Below are 19,635 nucleotides of genomic sequence, written 5' to 3'. Positions count from 1 at the left end.
CTCCCGCCTGTGACATGGACCTCCCCCCCCCCCCATGGCTGTGACCTCACTCCCCCGATTGTGGCCTCTGTCTATCTCCCTCGCGGCAGCGAACTCTCACCCACAACCCCCCCCCCCCCACTTCTCCACTCCAGGCCCTGGCAGTGACCTCTCTCTCCACTACCCACCCCACCCCAATCAACACAGACACTTCAGCCAGGGTTTCCCTGTGACGCAAGCACGTTTGTGGTGAATTCACAGGAGTAACTGAATTGGCCATTTTGCTGTTCAAGCCGCCAGTTGATGCATCCTAGGTAAGTTTAACTGGGTTCCCTGACTACCTCCAAGGTAGGGTAGGGAACTGGTTTACTTTGGATGATGCTGACCGGGTCAGACCCTTTCAACCTGCCTGTGTGTGGGGCACTAACCGGGAAAATTGTCCAGTTAACCCCATTTTACAAGGTAGTTTGAAAGCACTTAGTGTGTCCTGTTTCTGGGGATACAATGATTCTCAGGCCAAAGGAGATATTTCTGAGACTGCCATGAATTAAACTTTGAATTTTGCCATCCCCTCATATAAAACAAATGCCCAGAGCTTTGTGGGCCTCCTAAGTTATTGGCGGCAGCATAAACCCCACCATACCATGCTCTTTGAATCAAACTATAGGGTCTCCCATAAGAAAGCCACATTCCTATGGGGACCAGAACAACAGGCTGCTTTTGACACAACATAGCAAGCTGTTGAACAAGCACTGCCACTTGCCCCCCACCAGGCAGGTGTTCATTTTAAATGACAGATCTCGGCCAGTGAGGCGGTTGCCAAATGGAACCTCTGGCAGAAGATCCAAGGCTGCAGAGTCCTGCTAGGCTTCTGGACAAAATCTCTGCCTGGTGCCACCGCTCAGTACAACCCATTCGATATCAGGACATCAGCCAACACTTTCCTCGGGGTCGATTATGATTTTGCAAGCACCTGAACAGTGACACCGAACTGACGACTGACCAGCAAGACAGTTTGTCATGTATTATGCAAAAAAAGTCTCAGGAAGAGAACAGCTATTCCCATGGAAACTTCATCACTGGACATTCTATCTTATCAAATCTTTGTAATGGATTTTTTTTTTTAAATGGCACCCTTAGCCATTGTATTTACTATGCACAATGTGTCTAAAAATACTCAGAGAAACGGAACATACAATTTTTAGATGCATAATTGCAGTCTGTGATGCAAAGTTACAGTTTCATGGTAGGAAACACTACACATTTTGTTTCACAATGAAAACATCACGCCAAAACTCCCATTAACAGAAAAACACCTCATGGGGTGGGGCTGTGGGAGTCTTTATTTAAAAACACTAAATAGGCTAACTTTCCATCCTGAGTCCTCCTGGCTATCATTACAGTGATCCAACACAATCATTTGGGGCACCCACTGAAAGAGAATGCGTGCAGGAACAGCATCCTGGTGTCAAACAACAGCCCAGAAAAACTGGCGCCCCAGGTACACCCTGGATGTATACCTGCCGCCCTGCCCCCTGCCTCACCATGGGTGAGCCACAGGCATCTGGGCTCTGGGCATAGGGACCGCCCAAGCCTGAGGCCAAGGCACAGGATGCGCAAGCCAAGAGAGAGCTCTAGCCCCTGATGGATGACCTTGCATTGCCTGCTCGCAGATGTTGGTGATAAGGGTGCTCGCATTTGCCAGTCAAGCCAGAGAAACCAGGCAGATGAGTCGGATTTCAAAAATTCCTTTTCTACCCTCCCAGGACATTTGAGAGTAGCTCCCATAACATCCTGCCCCATCATAACTCAATGACCCTGTTTGGTCAGAGGTGGAGGGCTGGTGAGGTGTTTTCAATGAATTTGACTATGCGCCTTGTCCAGTATTCAGAGCACTAGTGTATATATTGACCCACTAGATAAGTAATTTTTTTAAAACCATGTCTTTTTGTTTTTACTTATAACATATAAATTGAGTTATTGATTCTTTCATGATTAGTGAGTGGTGTGACCTCTGAGGGGTGGATTGTATTGGGAAGGGTTGTGGCTATCATGTGACAGAACTATCCCCTACTTAGTCAAAGGGCACACCAGCTGTCAATCAAGGTTTGGTTCTGCCCCACCCATTAGTGCACATCTTGCCATTGATCCATGCAAATTACCTGGACTGGACTCTCCAGCCTGCCTGTACTTGGCCATTGGCCATTGTAATTGGATTAACCATCCTGCCACCAAGCCAAATACCCCTGTTTATGACCTGGGATTGTCCCTTCAACACTGTACTCCCTTTTTGCCAGCTTGGGACCACCCTGTTTCACTTCAGGCCTAGAAATGTGGAAGCGCGCTGGAGAAACTGTTGGTTAAGATGTGCACTGTTAAAAGGGTTGGGAGAGTTTAATTAGTGTCCCTTGTAGCGTAGAGCTGCACCGGCATTGAGTCAAGGGATTGTGGGGCATGGTAGTGATTTTCCTTGATCATTGTATGTACCAGTTCAAAGTGTGTGAGTTGCATCTGTTACCATTTCCCACATTTGCCTTTTGCAAATAAAATCCTTCCCCATCAAAACTCTGTGTCCACAACAGCCCCCTACGAGTATATTTTATCGTCCCCTTGAAAACTTAATGAAGATATCTTGAATATAGGATCCATCATCACAATTAGGTGCGTATAGATTTTAAAGTGTCTAGGACTCTGAAGAAAGCTGACAATTATCTAATATATATATAAGCCAATGATAGTTTCTCAGATCGTTACTGGCATGTTTTTGTTTATCAGGATGGTTACCTACCCCCCCGGCTTTGGAATTAAAAGATGATTATATTACATGTCTAACCTATTCTCTCCTTAGTTTCTGATGTTCGTGTGCAGTAAGGTGGGTTTCTTGTATAAAGGCCATATCAATTTGCATTTTTTTCAGTTGTGCCAGGACTCTCTTCCTTTTAAATGTTCCATTCAGTCCATTCGCATTGAAGCTGACAAATTTCATTACTTTATTCATCATATATACACCAAAGTGTTGTCTCTCTGTAAAATATCTATACAAGTAAAAATATGTCTGTTGTGACAACATAGTAAAAGATCAGATAAGATACTGACAAGGTTAATAAAATTAAGAATAAAAATAAAAAATTTCTCCTCCCCCCCCCCCCCCCCCATGCCAACTTCTGAATATTCAGCATTACCTTCAGACTGGGAAGTGTGTCCTGCACTCTTTCGACACAGCATTTCTAACTAATTCTTAAATATTTTTCTTGGCTCATGGTTTCTATCTAAAAAAATATGAACTATAATACAAGATTATCCAATTTTGAATACAACAAGATGCACAGTTTGAGGTGATATCAGCCCACTGGCGGTGGTCAATGTGGCAGGCACCAAGAGCTTTCTTTAGGCAGTCCTTGTCCCTCTTCTTTGGTGCACCTCTGTCTCGGTGGCCAGTGGAAAGCTCGCCATATAACACTATTAGGCTCCTAAACAACAAACTCAATCATAAATTAATTTAAGGACTCTTTCTTTGAACATTATTATTGAATATTTATTTTCTCTATTGCACCATCAGTTTATTTACATTTCTTTCTTTGTTTAGATTTCTCTCCTTTGTATAAGCATCTTTTCTTGACTACAGTTTTTTTCACTACTGTTAAGTAGAAATTCTGCCTGGCCCACAGGAAAAAGAATCTCAGGGTTGTATGTTCTCTGACAATAAATTTGAACTTTGAACTATGAAGGTTTTCAAAGACCATTTCTCTTTGGAGCAATGAAAGATGAAAGGTGACTTAATAGAGGTTTATATGATAGTGAGGGACTTAGATAGGGTGGACAGCCATAACCTTTTTCCCAGGGTGACAATAGCAAACACCAGAGGAAATCTGTTTAAAGCAGTGGTTCTCAACCTTTTTCTTTCCACTCACATACCACCTTAAGTATTCACTATGCCATTGGTGCTCTGTGATTAGTAAGGGATTGCTTAAGATGGTATGTGAGTGGGAGGGGAAGGTTGAGAATCACTGCTCTAAACCCAATTGTTACCAAAATATTTTGCTTGAGAAAAATGGTCATAGGCCCATTTCCTATGGAGTTATGAAACCGTGCACATAACGAGTCAATTAAGTTTGATTAAAACAGTGGTTTTCAAACTTTTTATTCTCACCCACACACCCTTAACTAATTAGGGAGCACCTATGGCGTAGGGAATACTTAAAGTGGTATGTGAGTGGAAAGAAAAAGGTTGAGAACCACTGGTTTAAGGTGAGTGGAGATGTCAGAGGCAATTTTTTTTCCTCTCTCTCACACACCCACACACACACAGACACTCAGAGAAAGTGGTGGGTGCCTGGAATGCATTGCTGGGGTAGTGGTGGAGCTAGTACAATAGGGACATTCAAAGGACTCTTAAATAGGCACACGGATGTAAGGAAAATGGAAGGTTTATGGGTGTGAAGGAAGGAAGGGTTAGATTGTTGGGGAGTAAATTTAAATAGATCGGCAGAAGGGCCTGTACTGCACTGTAATGTTCTATCTTTATTAACAGCTACATGTGGCCCTTCTTTAGAATAAACAACTCATTTCAGAAGATGATCCTTTGGCTTCAGTTCAACATTTAATTGAAATAACAGATTAACTACAGCATGCTTGAGAGCAATAAACCTTTCTGGACCTCCTAAGATCTTCATCACTGCAGTTTTCCCCAAGTCATTTCTAGCTGTTCTGAACACCAATCAATTGTGATTGATCACCAGGGCAAGCCAACATATCATTATAGTTGTTATGCGTCAGGAAGATTGAATGTGCATCAATGAATCTTCTCCCTTTTCATTTATTAATTGCATTGTTCCTATTTTTAAACTTGATAACAGAAGGTCAGATCTGTATCAATACTACCTACCTTGCAAGATGGAGAGGATATCGAATTCCATCACAGACTGATGACATTTTAAATTTTGATGGGCATTTACAAACATGATAAAATTTGCTGAAAGCTTCAGAATTAACTCAAAATCCAACATCTCCACATCTGACGATGTTGCTAATAGCCAGGGGAATAACAATGCTCAGTACAGCTGATGCACACAGCTCCTGCCACACAATTCCAGCTTCAATCCTGTCCTCGAGGGCCATCTGTGTGGAACTTGCATGTGCTCCCTGCGACGGGGTGGATTCCCTCCGTATCCCCCATTTTGTCCCTCATCTCAAAGATGTGAACGAGTCCATGGTAAACTCTATCCTCCCCCTCAATACTCGTAGGTGGGAGAATGTGGGGACAGTTGACAGGAATGTGGGAGGATAAAATGGGAGGAGCATAAACGGGTGCTTGATGGTCAGCACAAACTCTGAGCTGAAGGGCCCGTTTCCATGATGTTTGACTCTACAACTTGTGACAACACTCAAGGAAACACAGTCCCCAAATCTCCTACATCATGGCCACTTCAGTGACCTGAACGTCACTTACCAATGATCGGGTTTCTTGATACTCTTCCTGGTAATCTGGGTTAGCCTGAAAAGGAAACTCACTATTAGACCCCGCAGAGGAGATTATAACAGAGTGAAAATCAAAACCTTTGAAGTAAAAGAAACACTCACATCACCAACCTCGGCTGCCAGGTAGTTGCCAGTGGCCAAGTGCTTGAACCGGAAGAGACTGTTCCAGTGCCCGGCTCCTCCACGGCAAGGATCATGTTGAACAACCTACAATGCAATAAAGGCACAGCAATTTTTTTTGGCATTTATTTCTGCATTCCTCCATTTTTGCCCATAGAAATGAACACACAGATGGAATGCAGATCACACACCAATATCCATGTTGCAATTAGCCAGATTATTGAAAGAATGTAAATAACAACAATATTTCAAAACTACACTCATTGGCACCACGCAAGAATGGGGAAACGGTAGCACGTGATGCTAGAAGATGGGAAAGTTGCAATATTATAGACTAGTGCTCTGGATCCTCTCTCATTACACTGGATTTGTCAAGAATGGTTGAAACTGCCAACATTGAGCAGCAAAACTGAACCCTTGATGCAAATGGTTCATTGGGGTCTGGGATTCCACTGGGACTTGAGCGTTTGTGGTGTACTGGAATTTTGCTGATTAACCAACCACAAAATCAGACCTCAGCCAACACACAAGTTCCATTCTGTGCAGATGACCTCACCAATGATAGGTCCCGTTTCAACATAGGATGCCATACCTCAACCTCCCATAATGCTTTGGAACTGGTTGCAGATGTGGCCGACTGCCGCCCTGTGGTCCGGAGGAATACATACTGCTTCTTCCGATATTCATCACAGGTGAGAAACTTTTCTTGTTCTGCGTGAAACAGTCTCACAACATCACCCTGTATGAGAGATCAAAACAAAAGTATAATTCGTATTTTGGTGGTTATTAACCAAGATACCATCAATCAGGGTTTTTTTTTCCCAGCAATGGTTCCCAACCCAAGGCAACATAAATCTTGCTTGTTGATAAGAAACACTTGTGGGGGGGTGGGGGGGGGAAGAGAATAAATTGCTTTCTGATACACAACTGCAGATCTCATCACTTAGTGCCTGATGGAACAGGCAGGTGGGTAGTTGTTTGGTACACCTGCCCCTTCCGTATACTCTGAAGGGACTCTTGGTTGTCAGCCACAACCCATGCACTTTGAGCTGTTAACTAACAGAAAATGCTCAAAATCTTCAGCAAGTCAGTCTGCATTTGAAGAGAACAAATAACACTTACGCTTCAGTCCAGGTATACTATAAGCAGTGCAAATCAGCTCACCCCTTTCAAAATATCTTCCTTATTGTCGCTCCATTTCATGAACAGAACAATTTTCCAACTCGTGTTGCAATTCACAGAATTAACCTGGAATAGAAAACATGAAGGCAGATCTTGATTAAAAAGGATTATTTAAAGTAGGTTATTGGCAGAAATGTTGGATAGCTGCAAAATACCATTTCCTCATTACATGAAATTATCATTCAAGTTAGGGATGGTCCAACCTTAGCCTCCAAAATAGTGCTATCGGCTACCCATTGTTTTCTGTAATGTACAGAGATTTAATTATTTTTCTTTGTTAAACTGAGCCAAAGATATTGAAGTTGTATTAAAATAGTAATAAAGCATCATTCAAATTATAAGGAACCATCCACTTCAATTTACTCAAATCACTCTTAATATCTTGTCAGTAAACCAAGACATTCTCAGAGTACAGGCAGCTTCATAAATCAAACCTATTGGAACTACAAGTAACTGGTAATGGAATCCGTTATCAACTGGCCTTGCCTCGTGTAAAATGTCCTCGTGCACTCTGTACCATTAGCGCACATTTGGTTAACTTGAGAGCCCTCAGGAATCACGAGATTGTGGGTTCCAGTTCTTCACCAGGATGTGAGCAGCCAGTTAACACTAATGTTCTTGTGCTGTACTGAGGTTTACACAAAAAATGCTGGAGGAACTCAGCCAGTCACGCAGCATTCTTTATTTAGCAAAATAAAGTTATGCTTTATAACCAGTGTTTTGGCCTGAGCCCTTCCTAAAAGTATGAGTTAAAAGCAGGCAGACGCTTGAATAAAATGTTGGGGTGAGAGGCAGCGTGAGGAGTACAGGACCACAGGAAGCGTTCATAGGTGGAACAAGGGGAGGGTACAAGTGAAAAAAGCTGAGAAGTGACGGGGAGCGATGGCTCTCCAAATGGAGAGGATTGGGGGAGGGTGTGATCCAACTCTCTTGTGTAGTATTGAACATGCTAGACATCAGAGTGCCTTTCTTAAAGTAATAAATCAGCTCACTACTCTGGTTCAAGTTAATTAAATTCCTAATAAGCATGATTTGATACCTCCTGAAGCACATAACATCCAGGTAAAAATTATTCTCTCAAATCAGTCCAAGTAAAAACATCAATACTTCTAACTGTTAGATGCATGTCAAACACATCAATCACAAAACAACCACAACCAATTGCTGGATAATAGATTATAGTCCATATCTAATTGCCACCATTTAAATAGAAAAATTATTTCTTGCCTCTTTGCATCCAGGATTGTCGACCAACTCACAATTACTCGCGTGAAGTGGTTGGCCTGCATTAACTGGGTTCAGCACCACTTTATCTCCAATAACAACCTTGGGGGATTAAAAGAAGATTGCATGAGACCAAATACTACTCTAATATATTTGTTAAATGATGGAATGTTCAAATCGAATTCTTAAATTGAGCTGTTAAATAAAGGTAACCAGTTCATAAACCTACTGAATTTCATCAGTGTGCCGGGGCCACTGTTCCTCTCACTGCATGCAAACCCCACCCCCCGCCCCACCCCCCCAAGAGATGTGTTGCACAGGAGACCAAAGTTAGAGCCTTTCTGATCTGCAATATCTGAATGAGCCAGAATGGGGGAGAAGGCACCTAATGGAAACCAGGTTAACAAGTAGCTTGGAACCTCCAAACTATGGTTCCCACCAGATGGTCCAGTGTTACTAACAAGAAAAGAGCAGCTAATAACACTGCCAGAGCCAGAGACCCAGCCTTGATCTTGACCTTGGGTGCTGTCTGAGTGGAGTTTGAACACTTTCCTTTCGACTGTGGGTTTCTTCCTGATGCACCCACATCCCAAGAGATTTTCAGATTCTCAGATGCACAAAATACTTCATTTTGGGGTTGTTTGTAGGTCACCTGGTTTAGAGAAGTAGAGGAACAGCTGCTGTAGCTTATTCCAAGTGCACAGGGAATTGGTAGAATCTGGGACACTCAATGGGAATATGAGGAAAATTAAATGAATTGGGGCAAAAAATGGTTTTTGATGGTCCAAAGGACCTCTATCTCTGCTCTATTTCTGGCTCCATGAATAATGAACCAAATTGAAGCCATATTAAAAGAGCAAACATCCAAATCCTATTAACCTTTTAAAAAAAACACATTCAATCATTGTTGCTCAGTGAGTGACATTCTGCGTTTCCCACGACACTGTCCAAAGTCTTGTACTTACACTGTCACCAATGGACCTCAGCTTGTAGAACGGCTGGATATAAAACCAGGACCCTTCGTTGCCAGCAGCATCAAGTGTAACCCTCATGGCATTCTTCTCCAGCAGGGCTGGCAGTCTCTTGTTCACAGTCAGGTACTTGTTGCTTTTCAGGTGCAACAACTGAAGAGTTATGTTGGTGAAAGAGAAGCAATTAATGACAACATAGGCAAAAGTAGCATTAATTTAGAAATACCGCCAAATTCTCTTCTGGGGATCATAGGTTACAGATCACCACAGGATGAACATGCAAATGAAGCAGTCGAAGGTAACAGGGACCAATTTTCCCTCAGTCAGGCAAGCAATATGGAGCAAAGGGGAAAGGGTAATTATTCTGACGCTGGAGCTCAGCCTTGGTCCAACTGAAAGGGCTTGAAGAGCATCATGGTTCCTCTTTATATGAACTAGATAGTGGAATTTAAAGGGGCATAATCAAAACTGCAACTTGCCACAAACTCAGTTTGTCATTTAAAGTGGTGCAGGCTTTGAAAATACCACCAAATCCCTTAAATGTGAAAGCAAACTGACCCATTTTAGAAATCCCCACGTTCTGTAGTGGTTGGCAGGAAAGAAAGAGAAAAATCTGATGCCTCTTTTTTTAAAAAGCAATGTGTTGACCTTTTGCAAGACATCAGCCCACCCAGGAAGTACATTTATAACATCTGTACATTGTAATGTTCTGTGCTACAAACTATTAGGAAGGTACAAATACAGTTATCTAGTTTACATGCAATTTGTTACATCTTACATAGTTTCTGCACAAATAAAGCAGATTTGATCCCATATTTTCTACTTAATTTACTCAATTTTAGGTACATTCACTGAATCACCAATCCAATCAGTCTATAACTCAATTTATTTTCTTTCGTTGGACAGTAGAAACTGATCAGCCCCATGCAATCTGTCCCTCACTACTCCAAAGTCTTGTACACAGACTATGGACTTCATTACACACCTTTCGAGAAAAATAAAGAGATAATGTGTCTATGCAGGTGGCTTTGTGTACCAAACATTACATGAGCAAATAGCAACAGAGCATGTTTACCCGATACCCTCATAAAATTTGTTCTCGTCCATGCACGACTTTGTCTATGTTGTGAGACCTCAAGGGCAATCTGTTGAAGGATTCCAGGCATCAACAATTCTTTTTTTGACTATATTTTTAACAATGTAACATAGGGTGCAAAAGCTTCTTCTATCGTAAAATACACCAGCACAGATCCAGAACGACAAGTTCACCCAGTTCTCCAAATCAGGTCTATTATGCAGCAGGTTGCACAAGGCTTATTTTACATGCATGCGAGCAATGGCACAAAACCAATCATGTCCTGGTACCTTACAGGTGCTTGGATAAATGCTGCCTGAGATACCAATTGAAGAAAATGCACAAAATGACTTATCTGCATGGCTGCAACTTTGAAACATTTCATTGTACTTGGATCAAAGGCTATGAATGAAATATTCAGCACAACCTCCCACTTGAGGTTTCCCAAGAATTTCCCGTGTTTTAGATCCTCAAATAATTTTCTTTAATTACTCCCCCCCCCCAACATGTGCCATGGGTGTGCAAATTAAATTCTGAAATTAGTTATTTTTGAAAAGCAGTACCCACAAAAATAGAAACATTTTACTGTTAGCTGGTTAGTTGCAATATGCACATCTAACCTCTTGTTGAACATCAATGAACTAATTAAAAAGTGAAGGACACAGTCACAAACCCTTTTACACTTGCAAGTGGTCGCAGGAATTTGTGGCCAATCGGCCTTTAAAGTGTCTAATGTGAAAGCAAAATCAGCTCAACGCCGGCGTCAGATGACATCATCTCTCCTCGGGGATTGACAGCCTCGACCCATAGTACAATCCAAGGCATCTGCAGATGCCAACATTTCAATCAGGGAGTGTAGAATGGGCAATTGCATTGTGGGATTGAAACGACCCAAGTTATTGCATGAATGCAGGAATGTGAAGGAAAAAAAGATTAAACTGAAGGTATAAACTTTGCTGTGGGAAGGTCGCAGCGGGAGAAAGAGGTGGGAAATAAATAGCAATACATAGCAATAGTGGACAATCTTTAAACAGCGTGGGAAAGTTGGTAGCGCTATAGTACACAATTTATAAAGAATGTGAAAAAAAGCAATGGTGGACTGACTTCCCAGAATGCCGGGCGGCAGAGAAACCCCTCCATGAATGCTCCATGCATGCAGCCACACACACAGCCCTTATTCTGCCTCCTACAGCTGATAAGTAGATTGGAGCATTTAAAAGGAAAAAAATTAAATGGTACTTTGCACACACACATTCAGAGTTCAGGAGTATTTTCTGGCCATGTGCTGAAGAGCAGGATACATTTTACAGATTTGCACCAGGATGACTGGTGCATTCAACATGATCCCATTCATTTAAATGCTTTGCCAACTCTGTTCAGGAAGGCTCATGAAGAAAAAGGTATTTAAAAAAACTTGCTGCATAAATTACAATAAAGTTAAACTGATGTTTATTCGCAAAAGTGTTAACTTTTCTGATTCCATTTCAACCATTTTTAAATGTCTGCAATCTTATAAGACACAAGCCCCTTTTCCACTGGTATCCCAGTTTATTGTGCTGTTTCCACTAGGCCACCTTTAACTGGGATACTGACTGCTTTTCCACTGAGCACAACTCATCCCTGGGGATCAGAGAGTCTACCTTCAACAATTCAGGTGCCTAATCTTTTATCCGGGATTGTCGGGACTGGACATCTGCCATTGTTCAGAATTTTCGCCGTTCGTTTCCCCCCCACAAATCCATCTGTCAGTCCTCCTCCTCCTGTCTGTCAGGAACCCCCCCCCCCCCACCCCACCTCCACCTCCCAGGGCCAGTGCCACACTATTTTGCGTTCTAGGCGGGCTGAACGCGGTGGGGGTGGGTGCTGACCGGGCTGAACAATGGTTCGATGTGAGGCCATTGACCAGTGCGTCGGTCAGGTGTAGGTCAGAGGCAATGGGGTAGCTCAGGAGCTTGGCTAAAAAGGCGGTCAGCATCGGCTACTCAGAGCCAGCAGTCAAGCAGGACAGAAGGCCGGACACAAGGTGCAGAGTTGGAGGAGGAACGGGCCATTGGGCAGTGGAGCCAACAACTGGCAGCTTCCAGGCACTCCACCAGTTCATCAAGTCGGCCCTCAGGTACACCCCACCCACACAACACTGTCCATCGCACCTCCTCCACCCCCATCTTCCTTCATGAAGCTTATGTAGGGGTGCATTGCTGCTGAGCCCAGGTTTGTGAAGCGCCGCACTGGATCATTGTGATGATTCAATGTGGGAGCAATGGCGATCTTCCTTACACATAATCCCCCATCCAGGTGGAAATACAGGTGACAGATAGCACTGCTGGGGTGTGCCTGAGAGCTGGCAATGATGAGCTAGTGGATTGAAAGCCTCTGGCGCTCGGCAGTGGGGTGGGGGGGGGGTGGGGGGGCTAATGGACGGCCAGGGAGGGGACAAGGGTGATGGACGGCCAGGGGCGGGGGGGGTGACACTGAAGATTCCAAACAACAGCAAGTGCCCAGACCTGATGATCCCAGATAAAAGGTTAGGCACTTGTAATCCAGGGATGCAACTTGTCCTTTTTCCACTGGTTTAATCAGCATGCCAGTATCAGCTGACACTGGGAATCTGAGTTGGGGTCGAGGCTGTCAATCCCCAGCATCATTTGATGCCAGTGTGCCAATTGAATTGCTTTTCCACTGGACCCTTAACCAGTAAATTGGCCATCAATTCCTGGAACAAGGTGCCAGTAGAAAAGGGGCTACAGAGACAGTGGAAAACGTCATCAGTAGCAATGCTGTCAAGAGTTACCCAAGTTGCCTGGGGAGGAGGTGAGGTGAGGGTGAAGGCTGATTGTCCGCATACACCATCCAAGGCCTGATTGCCATTTGCAACTCACGACACTTCTGTGAGACTGCAGTGATTGCAACAGCTTCAGAATACAAGAAGCTGTGTGAGCATGGCACATTGCAAGGACTGTTAGGGCAACATCAGGCTGTCCTGTACTTACCTGAATAACATTGCCATATTGAATGACTGTACCAAGCAATTTCCGGTTTTCCGATTCATTCTGCTTCTTTTCCAGATCTGAAGCATGCTATGGAGACAGAAACAAACAAGCATTCAGTCTAGCATACAATGGTTTGACCTGAACAACATACTCAAAGAAAATACCTGGGTTCATGTAGCTTTAACTACCATTTCCCTCAGAACCATGATCATTGAGAGCCTGTCTAAAGTATTTATGAAGAACATTCAGGTTAAAATAAATGGAAGGCTCCAACTATAGTAGTCAGTTGAGGCCCACTGACAAGCTGGAGAACACCAGGTCACCTTCCCACTCCAAAAAAACACTTTAGTGCAGAGTGTTGCTACACAGTGGAAGTTGCCATTTTGGATACAAAGAGAAAGTTCTCTTTACTCTGTCAGATATCCAAGACACTAGAGTACTAGGTTAATTATTATTCCTCAGCCAACATAGCTGGATTATCTCTTGTAATCAAGTTGTTGTTTGTAGAAATAGTCTGAATATAATTTGGCTGCCACATATCCTACATCACAGCAATTAGCTCAACAAAGCACTACTGGTCATGCCGAGATCATGGTGGATGTTCTATCTTTTCATTCATTTTTAAAGTTGTTAAACTTTAGACAATTATACTGTTCTGCATTTTTCAGTCGTCACATTCTGACTTACGAAAACGTAATTTTACTGAGAATCAGACAGAAGATCACAGCTCCAACTGCCTCTCAAAATTTGTGGTTGACACCATCGTCATTGGTAAGATCTTTTACAATGATGAATCAAATATGGAAGGGAAATTCAGAGTGGCGAGATTTGGTACCAGGACAACAACCTCTCCTTCAATGTCAGCAAGAGATGTCTGGAAGAGGGGTGGAGCTCACTCCCTTGTCCCCATGAGGTGGGGCTGGTAGACAGCCTTAAGTTGCACGAAGTAAACATATCCAGTCAACTGCTCTGATTCAGCCATGTTAATGTGATAACAAAGCAAATGCTCCTCAGAAATATAAAGAAATATGGTCCTCAACAATTGCAAGAGATGTACCACTAAAAGCATGGTATGGGAACTGCTCTGCCCAACACTGCAAGAGACTACAAAGGGTTTTGACCACTGGTCAGACTATCGTAGAAACAGCCCTCTCCTCCATCAATTGATTCATATCTCCTGCTGCCTTGGAAAAGCAGCCAATATATTACCAGGATCGTCCCCCATAGAGCACACTCTCTTTACCCTTGCCCGGTCAAGAAGGAGATTCTCGAGTGCATGATCATGTATCGCCAGATTCAAGGACAATTTCTTTCCCACGATTGTTAGACTCCTAAATGAACCACATACGAGTATAATTATGTAGCCTTCGACCCAGTTTCAACCCTGACCTTTGTTCCAGTCTGGGTGGGGTTTGCACTTACTTCCGGTGGCCATGTGGTTTTCTAGTGGGTGCTCCAGCTTCCTCCCACACCCCAAAGATGGGGAATTATTCATTGCTCACCATAAGGTCCTGTGCAGGTGAGAAGTGGAATCTGTGGGTGTTGATGGGAATTTGGAGAGAAATTTAAAAATACAATGGGCTTTGTGTTGTCTCACTGGTGGTCAGCACACAGCTTGCATGGGCCGAAGATCCCATTTCCATGCTGTCTGTCTCCAAAATACAAAATATCCTGCAGATGAAATTCACTCATTTTGCACATAGGCCAGAATAGATCATGAAACTGGAAATACTTTCAAAAAAAATCATGCTCTCAAGTATGTTGCAAAGTGCTGAGTCAAGATAGAGATTAACATACAGAGTGTTGCCATTAAGTTTGAATTTTGCTGTAATTTGCAAGTCACATTTTACCTCACAAACCATCTCCAGTAGAGGTCACTGCTTGTCAAGATAGAATGGTACACAGTCCTCAGGTCTTCTTTCAATCTTACCTTCTCGACTTAAATATCCTGGAAAAAAATATTTTGTGACCATCTACCCTAACTACATCCCTCTCAACTTTATGAGCTTCACCAGCAAAATAAACCCAGCCTATCTCTGCTGACAACTCAAGCCCTCCAGTCCAGGCCACATTCCAGTCAGTCTTTTCTGCACCCTCTCCAGCTAAATCAAATCCTTTCAATAGCATGGTGACCAGAACTGTACATCATACTCCAACAGTGGTCCAACCAATTATTTGTACAACAATAGCACAATGTCACAACACCTGTACAGGTAGTCCCCGAATTATGAATGTAATTGGGGCTGACGATTTGGTCGTAACTTAGGTTGGTCTTAACTCGTGGACCTCAAGCCGCTGCTGGGAGTGGGGATCTCAGACTGCAACTAGGAGCCGGTACCACTGTATACAGTACATTTAACACAAAATATGTACTTGTTCTGTCGTTTTAATAAAGATTTTTTTAAAATCAATCATGCCGATGGACAAAATTCGCGTAGGTTGGAAGTCAAGGACTACCTACTCCATTCCTCAGTTGATGAAGAAGGCATACAAAAAGCCATCACCATTCTGTCTATCTATGTTGCTATATTGAGGAAACTATGTACTTGTAGCCCACCAAGGTCTCATGCTCATTAACACTCCTCAGGGCTCTGTCATTCACAATATATACCCTGCTTTGATGCAACTTTCCAAAATCTATCACTTGGCATTTGCCCAGTTAAATTCCATCCATTATTCCCTTTCCCATTTTCCAAGATAAACAATCCCTCGTTATAACATCAGACAGCCTTCACTGTTAATTTTACCACCAATTTTGGTGCCATATGCAATCTACATTCTCTTCCAAGTCATTAATGTACATGATGAATAATAAAGAACCCAACAATACCTGCAGCACACTATGGCTATGGGTCTTCAATCTGAAAAGCAACCCTTCACCATGACCATATGCCTCTGTCACCAAGCTAAATTTTATATCCAATTTGCTATCTTATCCTAGATCATTGTCTCTAGCCTTTATGACAAGCCTACCAAGCAGAACCTTGTCAAAGGCCTTGCTAAAGCTCATATGGACAGTGTCCATCACCCCACCCTTATCCATTCTCTTGGTCACCCAAGACAAACTCTAATGCAAAATAACCTCTCACCCATAAAGCCACATTGGCTATACTTAATTAGTCCATGGCTTTCCAAATGCAAACAAATTCTATCCTTCAGAATTCTTTCCAGTAACCTTCACTGACCTTGGCTGCTAGGTCAATCCAGTGAGCTAAAGAAAAAGTCTGCTGATATCTCACCCATGACAAACGTGCAAAAATTTCTGCTACGATCTCTTCGCTTCCCACAATATCTGAAGGAATTTAACCACTTTCAAAACTGCGAGCACCACCTCTTTATAATGTTGATATGCTTTAGGACATCACTTCCCTTCCCTGAATTCTCTGCTTTCCATGTCCTCCACAGTAAATGTAGATGAGAACTATTCATGCAAGACCTCACCCTCCTCCCGTGGCTCCACATAGTCTGTAGATTACCACACTGATTCTTAAGGTGTCAGACTCTCCCTGGTTACCTTCTTTGCTTTTTGTAAACTCACAAAATATTACAAAATTTATCCTTTATCATCTCCTAAATAGGGACACCCCATGTTCCTTTTTGCTTCAACTTTCTTTTGAAATGTACTCCTACACCCCTTAGACTCACTGAAGGACTTGCTTGATTCCAGCTGTATATAGCCAACATAAAGTATGCCTCTTTATTTTTCCTGACCAGAGCCTGAATATCCCGAATCAACCAGACTTCCCGAATCCTGCCAGCTTTGGCCTTCACTCTAACAGAAACACGTTGGCCATCTTGCCCTTAATAGCATCCCACTTGCCAAACATTCATTTACCTGCTAACAGTATCGCCCAATCGACCTTTGCAAGCTCCTCTCTAATTTTGTTTTCCCCCAGGTTTATTTAATTTGAGGACCAACTTTTCTTTGTCCATAATCATCTTGAAACTAAACAAATTATGATCCCTGCTCCCATAGTGCTCTCCCACTGAAACATCAACCAGTAGCCCTGCCTTATTTCCCAAGATGAGGTCAAGCATAGCCTCTTGCCAAGTAGGGGCACTCTCCTTATCACAGACTCAAACTGAGGTAGGAGAATAGTGCCAACAGAAAAGGACACAGCAGCAGCCTGTGATGCAAAGCAGATCTCTTGTTATGCAAGATCGACCACCCAGTTTTAGTCTGAGCTGCAGATTGAGGTTGTACTCCCCGACGGGATATCATCCCACAGAAATTGTGATGCACAAGGGACTTGGAACGGCTTCGCTCTCTAATTGTGGGGCTCGTGGCAGGAGAAAGGGAGATAGAGGCACAAAAGCAATGTCATGTAAATAGGCATCATTGCACAAGGCATTTGATTGGATGCAATGAATCATGCAAGATGCTCTTAAATAATCAAAATAATCTTTTAGAGCTCAGTTTCCCTAAGGTTGTTAATTCTCCAAGAGCATTTTGCGTACAGTACTGAAATAAATTTTTCTAACTTCCTTGGAATTCCCTTTCTAAATGGGTACCATATTCTCAGTTTCTTCCCTACAGTGGTCTCCCCTGGGTTTTGGGGAATTCTTGCACAACTGCTGCAGCCATAAATGAGAGGAAACACACACCTGCTGATGCTGATCCAAATGTGTGGGTCACATGGACAGAACATGCAATTAAACATGGCAGAGCACCACCAATCAAGGATATAAATTGGTGGCAACTTCCTTTAATTAGCAAGTTTTGGAATTGAAAACAGGGACCTGACCTGTAACAATGATCAACAATTTCTCTCCATGGATGCTGTCTGACCTGCTTCGTTCTTAAATGAATACAAATGGGCAGATGTCTTCAGTGTTCCTGCTGGGTAGGTCCAATAGACAGCATTGCCCACTGTCCCAGCCCTATACTAGCTATTGAACCGCATGCAGAAGTGAACCAAGGGGATCCAGACATAAAGGGATTCAAAGTGGGCCAGGAGGAGCTTAAATCAATTTATTCACGGATGATGTGCTAGTACATTTGACTAACCCGGGAAGTGGGGGTGGGGGGTTGGCGGTTGTTGGCCAGGCTGAGGACCCCAATGGAGGATTATGGCAAGATCTCTGAGTATGATAAATCTGGATAAGAATGAAATTCATGCCCTTGACAAAGGGGGATTGCAGAAAATACCAACAAGGGAGTCAATTTTAGTGGCCACAACAGGGCATTAAATATTGGGGATAAAAGTAGATAAGGATTTACACAATTTATATAAACTCAATTATTTCCCTTTGCTCCAGAAGATTGAGGACCTTGGTAGATGAAGAACACTACCTATAATTTTGGAGGCCAGAGTTAATTGCATTAAAATGAAGCTGATGTCAAGTCTACAATATCTATTTCACTCCTTGCCAATTCCATTGCTCCAGAGCTTCTTTAAGATGCTTAACATATGTGCCAGAAAGTTATTGTGGAATGATAAAGTGGCTAGAATCTTCTTGGAAAAGTTGATTTGGGAGGTCTGATTTTAAAAAATATCTATTGGGTGGCCCAGTCAAAGTTTATCACCACACTCTTTGAGGGAGGTGGTACCCCCTCTTGGGCACAAATTGAACTACACATGGTAAGAGAAAATATAGCAGGAGCATCGATATATAAATGGGACACTAAATTGTATCAAAGAAAATCGATAACCCATATTAAAACATGTAGTTCAGACATGGCAAAAAATAAATCAATGGATTGGAATAAAGGTGGGTATTTCTCCTAAAGTGCCCTTGACTGAGAATAAATTAATATCCATGACTCTGGATAATAAGATGCTGGACACCTGGTGCCAAAAGGGGATCAGTTGTATCAAGGATTGTTATGAACTGGGGCAGCTTATGTTATTCGAACAGCTGAGGAATAAGTATGATTTGCCTAATAAAACTTTCTTCTGCTATCTTCAGCTGAGATCTTTCTTAAGGGATTATTTGGGACCATGTACGGTCCTGCCCATGAGTAGTGACATGAAGATTCTAATTCGAAAGGGGAATACGCACAAGTTTATCTCTATGATGTATCTCCTAGAAGTCAAGGGAAAAGTGGGAGTCGGACATGGGCACAACAACTCACGAGCAGTGCTGGTCAGACCTGTGTCTGGACAGTATGACAGCAGTCAATAATGCCAGATACAGATTGGTACAATACAATTGGGCAATTATATACCTCACACCACAAAAATTACATAAATCTATTTTAGAAACTTCAGAAATGAGCTTTTGGTGTGGAGATTGGAACCTTTTTCCATTCAACCTGGGGAACTTCCTGAAAAACATAACAAATTGGATTTTCCACTGGGTCCGGAATTGTATCTTCTGGGAAACATTATGGACGTGTGTTTTAAACTGTCCAGATACCAAATTCAGTTTGTGAACGTGGCCTTGTCAGTAGCCAGGAAATGTATTACGGTCACACGAAAGTCCAACTCCCAACTAAATATTACAAGATGGAATACTGAAATGCAGAGTTGTATCCCACTGGAGAATATCACATACAATTTAAGTAGGAAATATGACATATTTGTTAGGTTGTGGCAACCCTATCTGTAACACATTGGTACGCAGATATAATTATACTCCTTCTGAATAAAAGAAAGGTAATAATCTGTGTCAG

The 19,635-nt window shown here is 42.6% G+C and overlaps 1 protein-coding gene across 8 annotated transcripts in view; it reads right to left on the bottom strand.

Annotated features, from left to right (window-relative positions):
* itpr1b (inositol 1,4,5-trisphosphate receptor, type 1b) overlaps positions 1 to 19,635 on the bottom strand; it is a 571,367-nt gene that overhangs the window by 400,383 nt on the left and 151,349 nt on the right. For 6 of the 8 annotated variants that reach the window (XM_069936919.1, XM_069936913.1, XM_069936916.1 and 3 more), the window contains exons 5-11: positions 13,020 to 13,106; positions 8,949 to 9,107; positions 7,987 to 8,085; positions 6,742 to 6,825; positions 6,170 to 6,316; positions 5,560 to 5,664; positions 5,429 to 5,473 (exon numbers count right to left, since the gene is read on the bottom strand). In XM_069936919.1, the coding sequence (XP_069793020.1) occupies positions 5,429 to 5,473; positions 5,560 to 5,664; positions 6,170 to 6,316; positions 6,742 to 6,825; positions 7,987 to 8,085; positions 8,949 to 9,107; positions 13,020 to 13,106 (726 nt within the window). The remainder of the gene's footprint in view (positions 1 to 5,428; positions 5,474 to 5,559; positions 5,665 to 6,169; positions 6,317 to 6,741; positions 6,826 to 7,986; positions 8,086 to 8,948; positions 9,108 to 13,019; positions 13,107 to 19,635) is intronic. The other 2 variants (XM_069936915.1, XM_069936920.1) reach the window with 1 other exon arrangement.

Source organism: Narcine bancroftii, chromosome 5 (genome assembly GCF_036971445.1).
Source record: "Narcine bancroftii isolate sNarBan1 chromosome 5, sNarBan1.hap1, whole genome shotgun sequence".
NCBI classification, from domain to species: Eukaryota; Metazoa; Chordata; class Chondrichthyes; order Torpediniformes; family Narcinidae; genus Narcine; species Narcine bancroftii.
The sequence above is the reverse complement of the archived record's forward strand: the minus strand, read 5'-3'. Positions and strand labels throughout refer to the sequence as shown.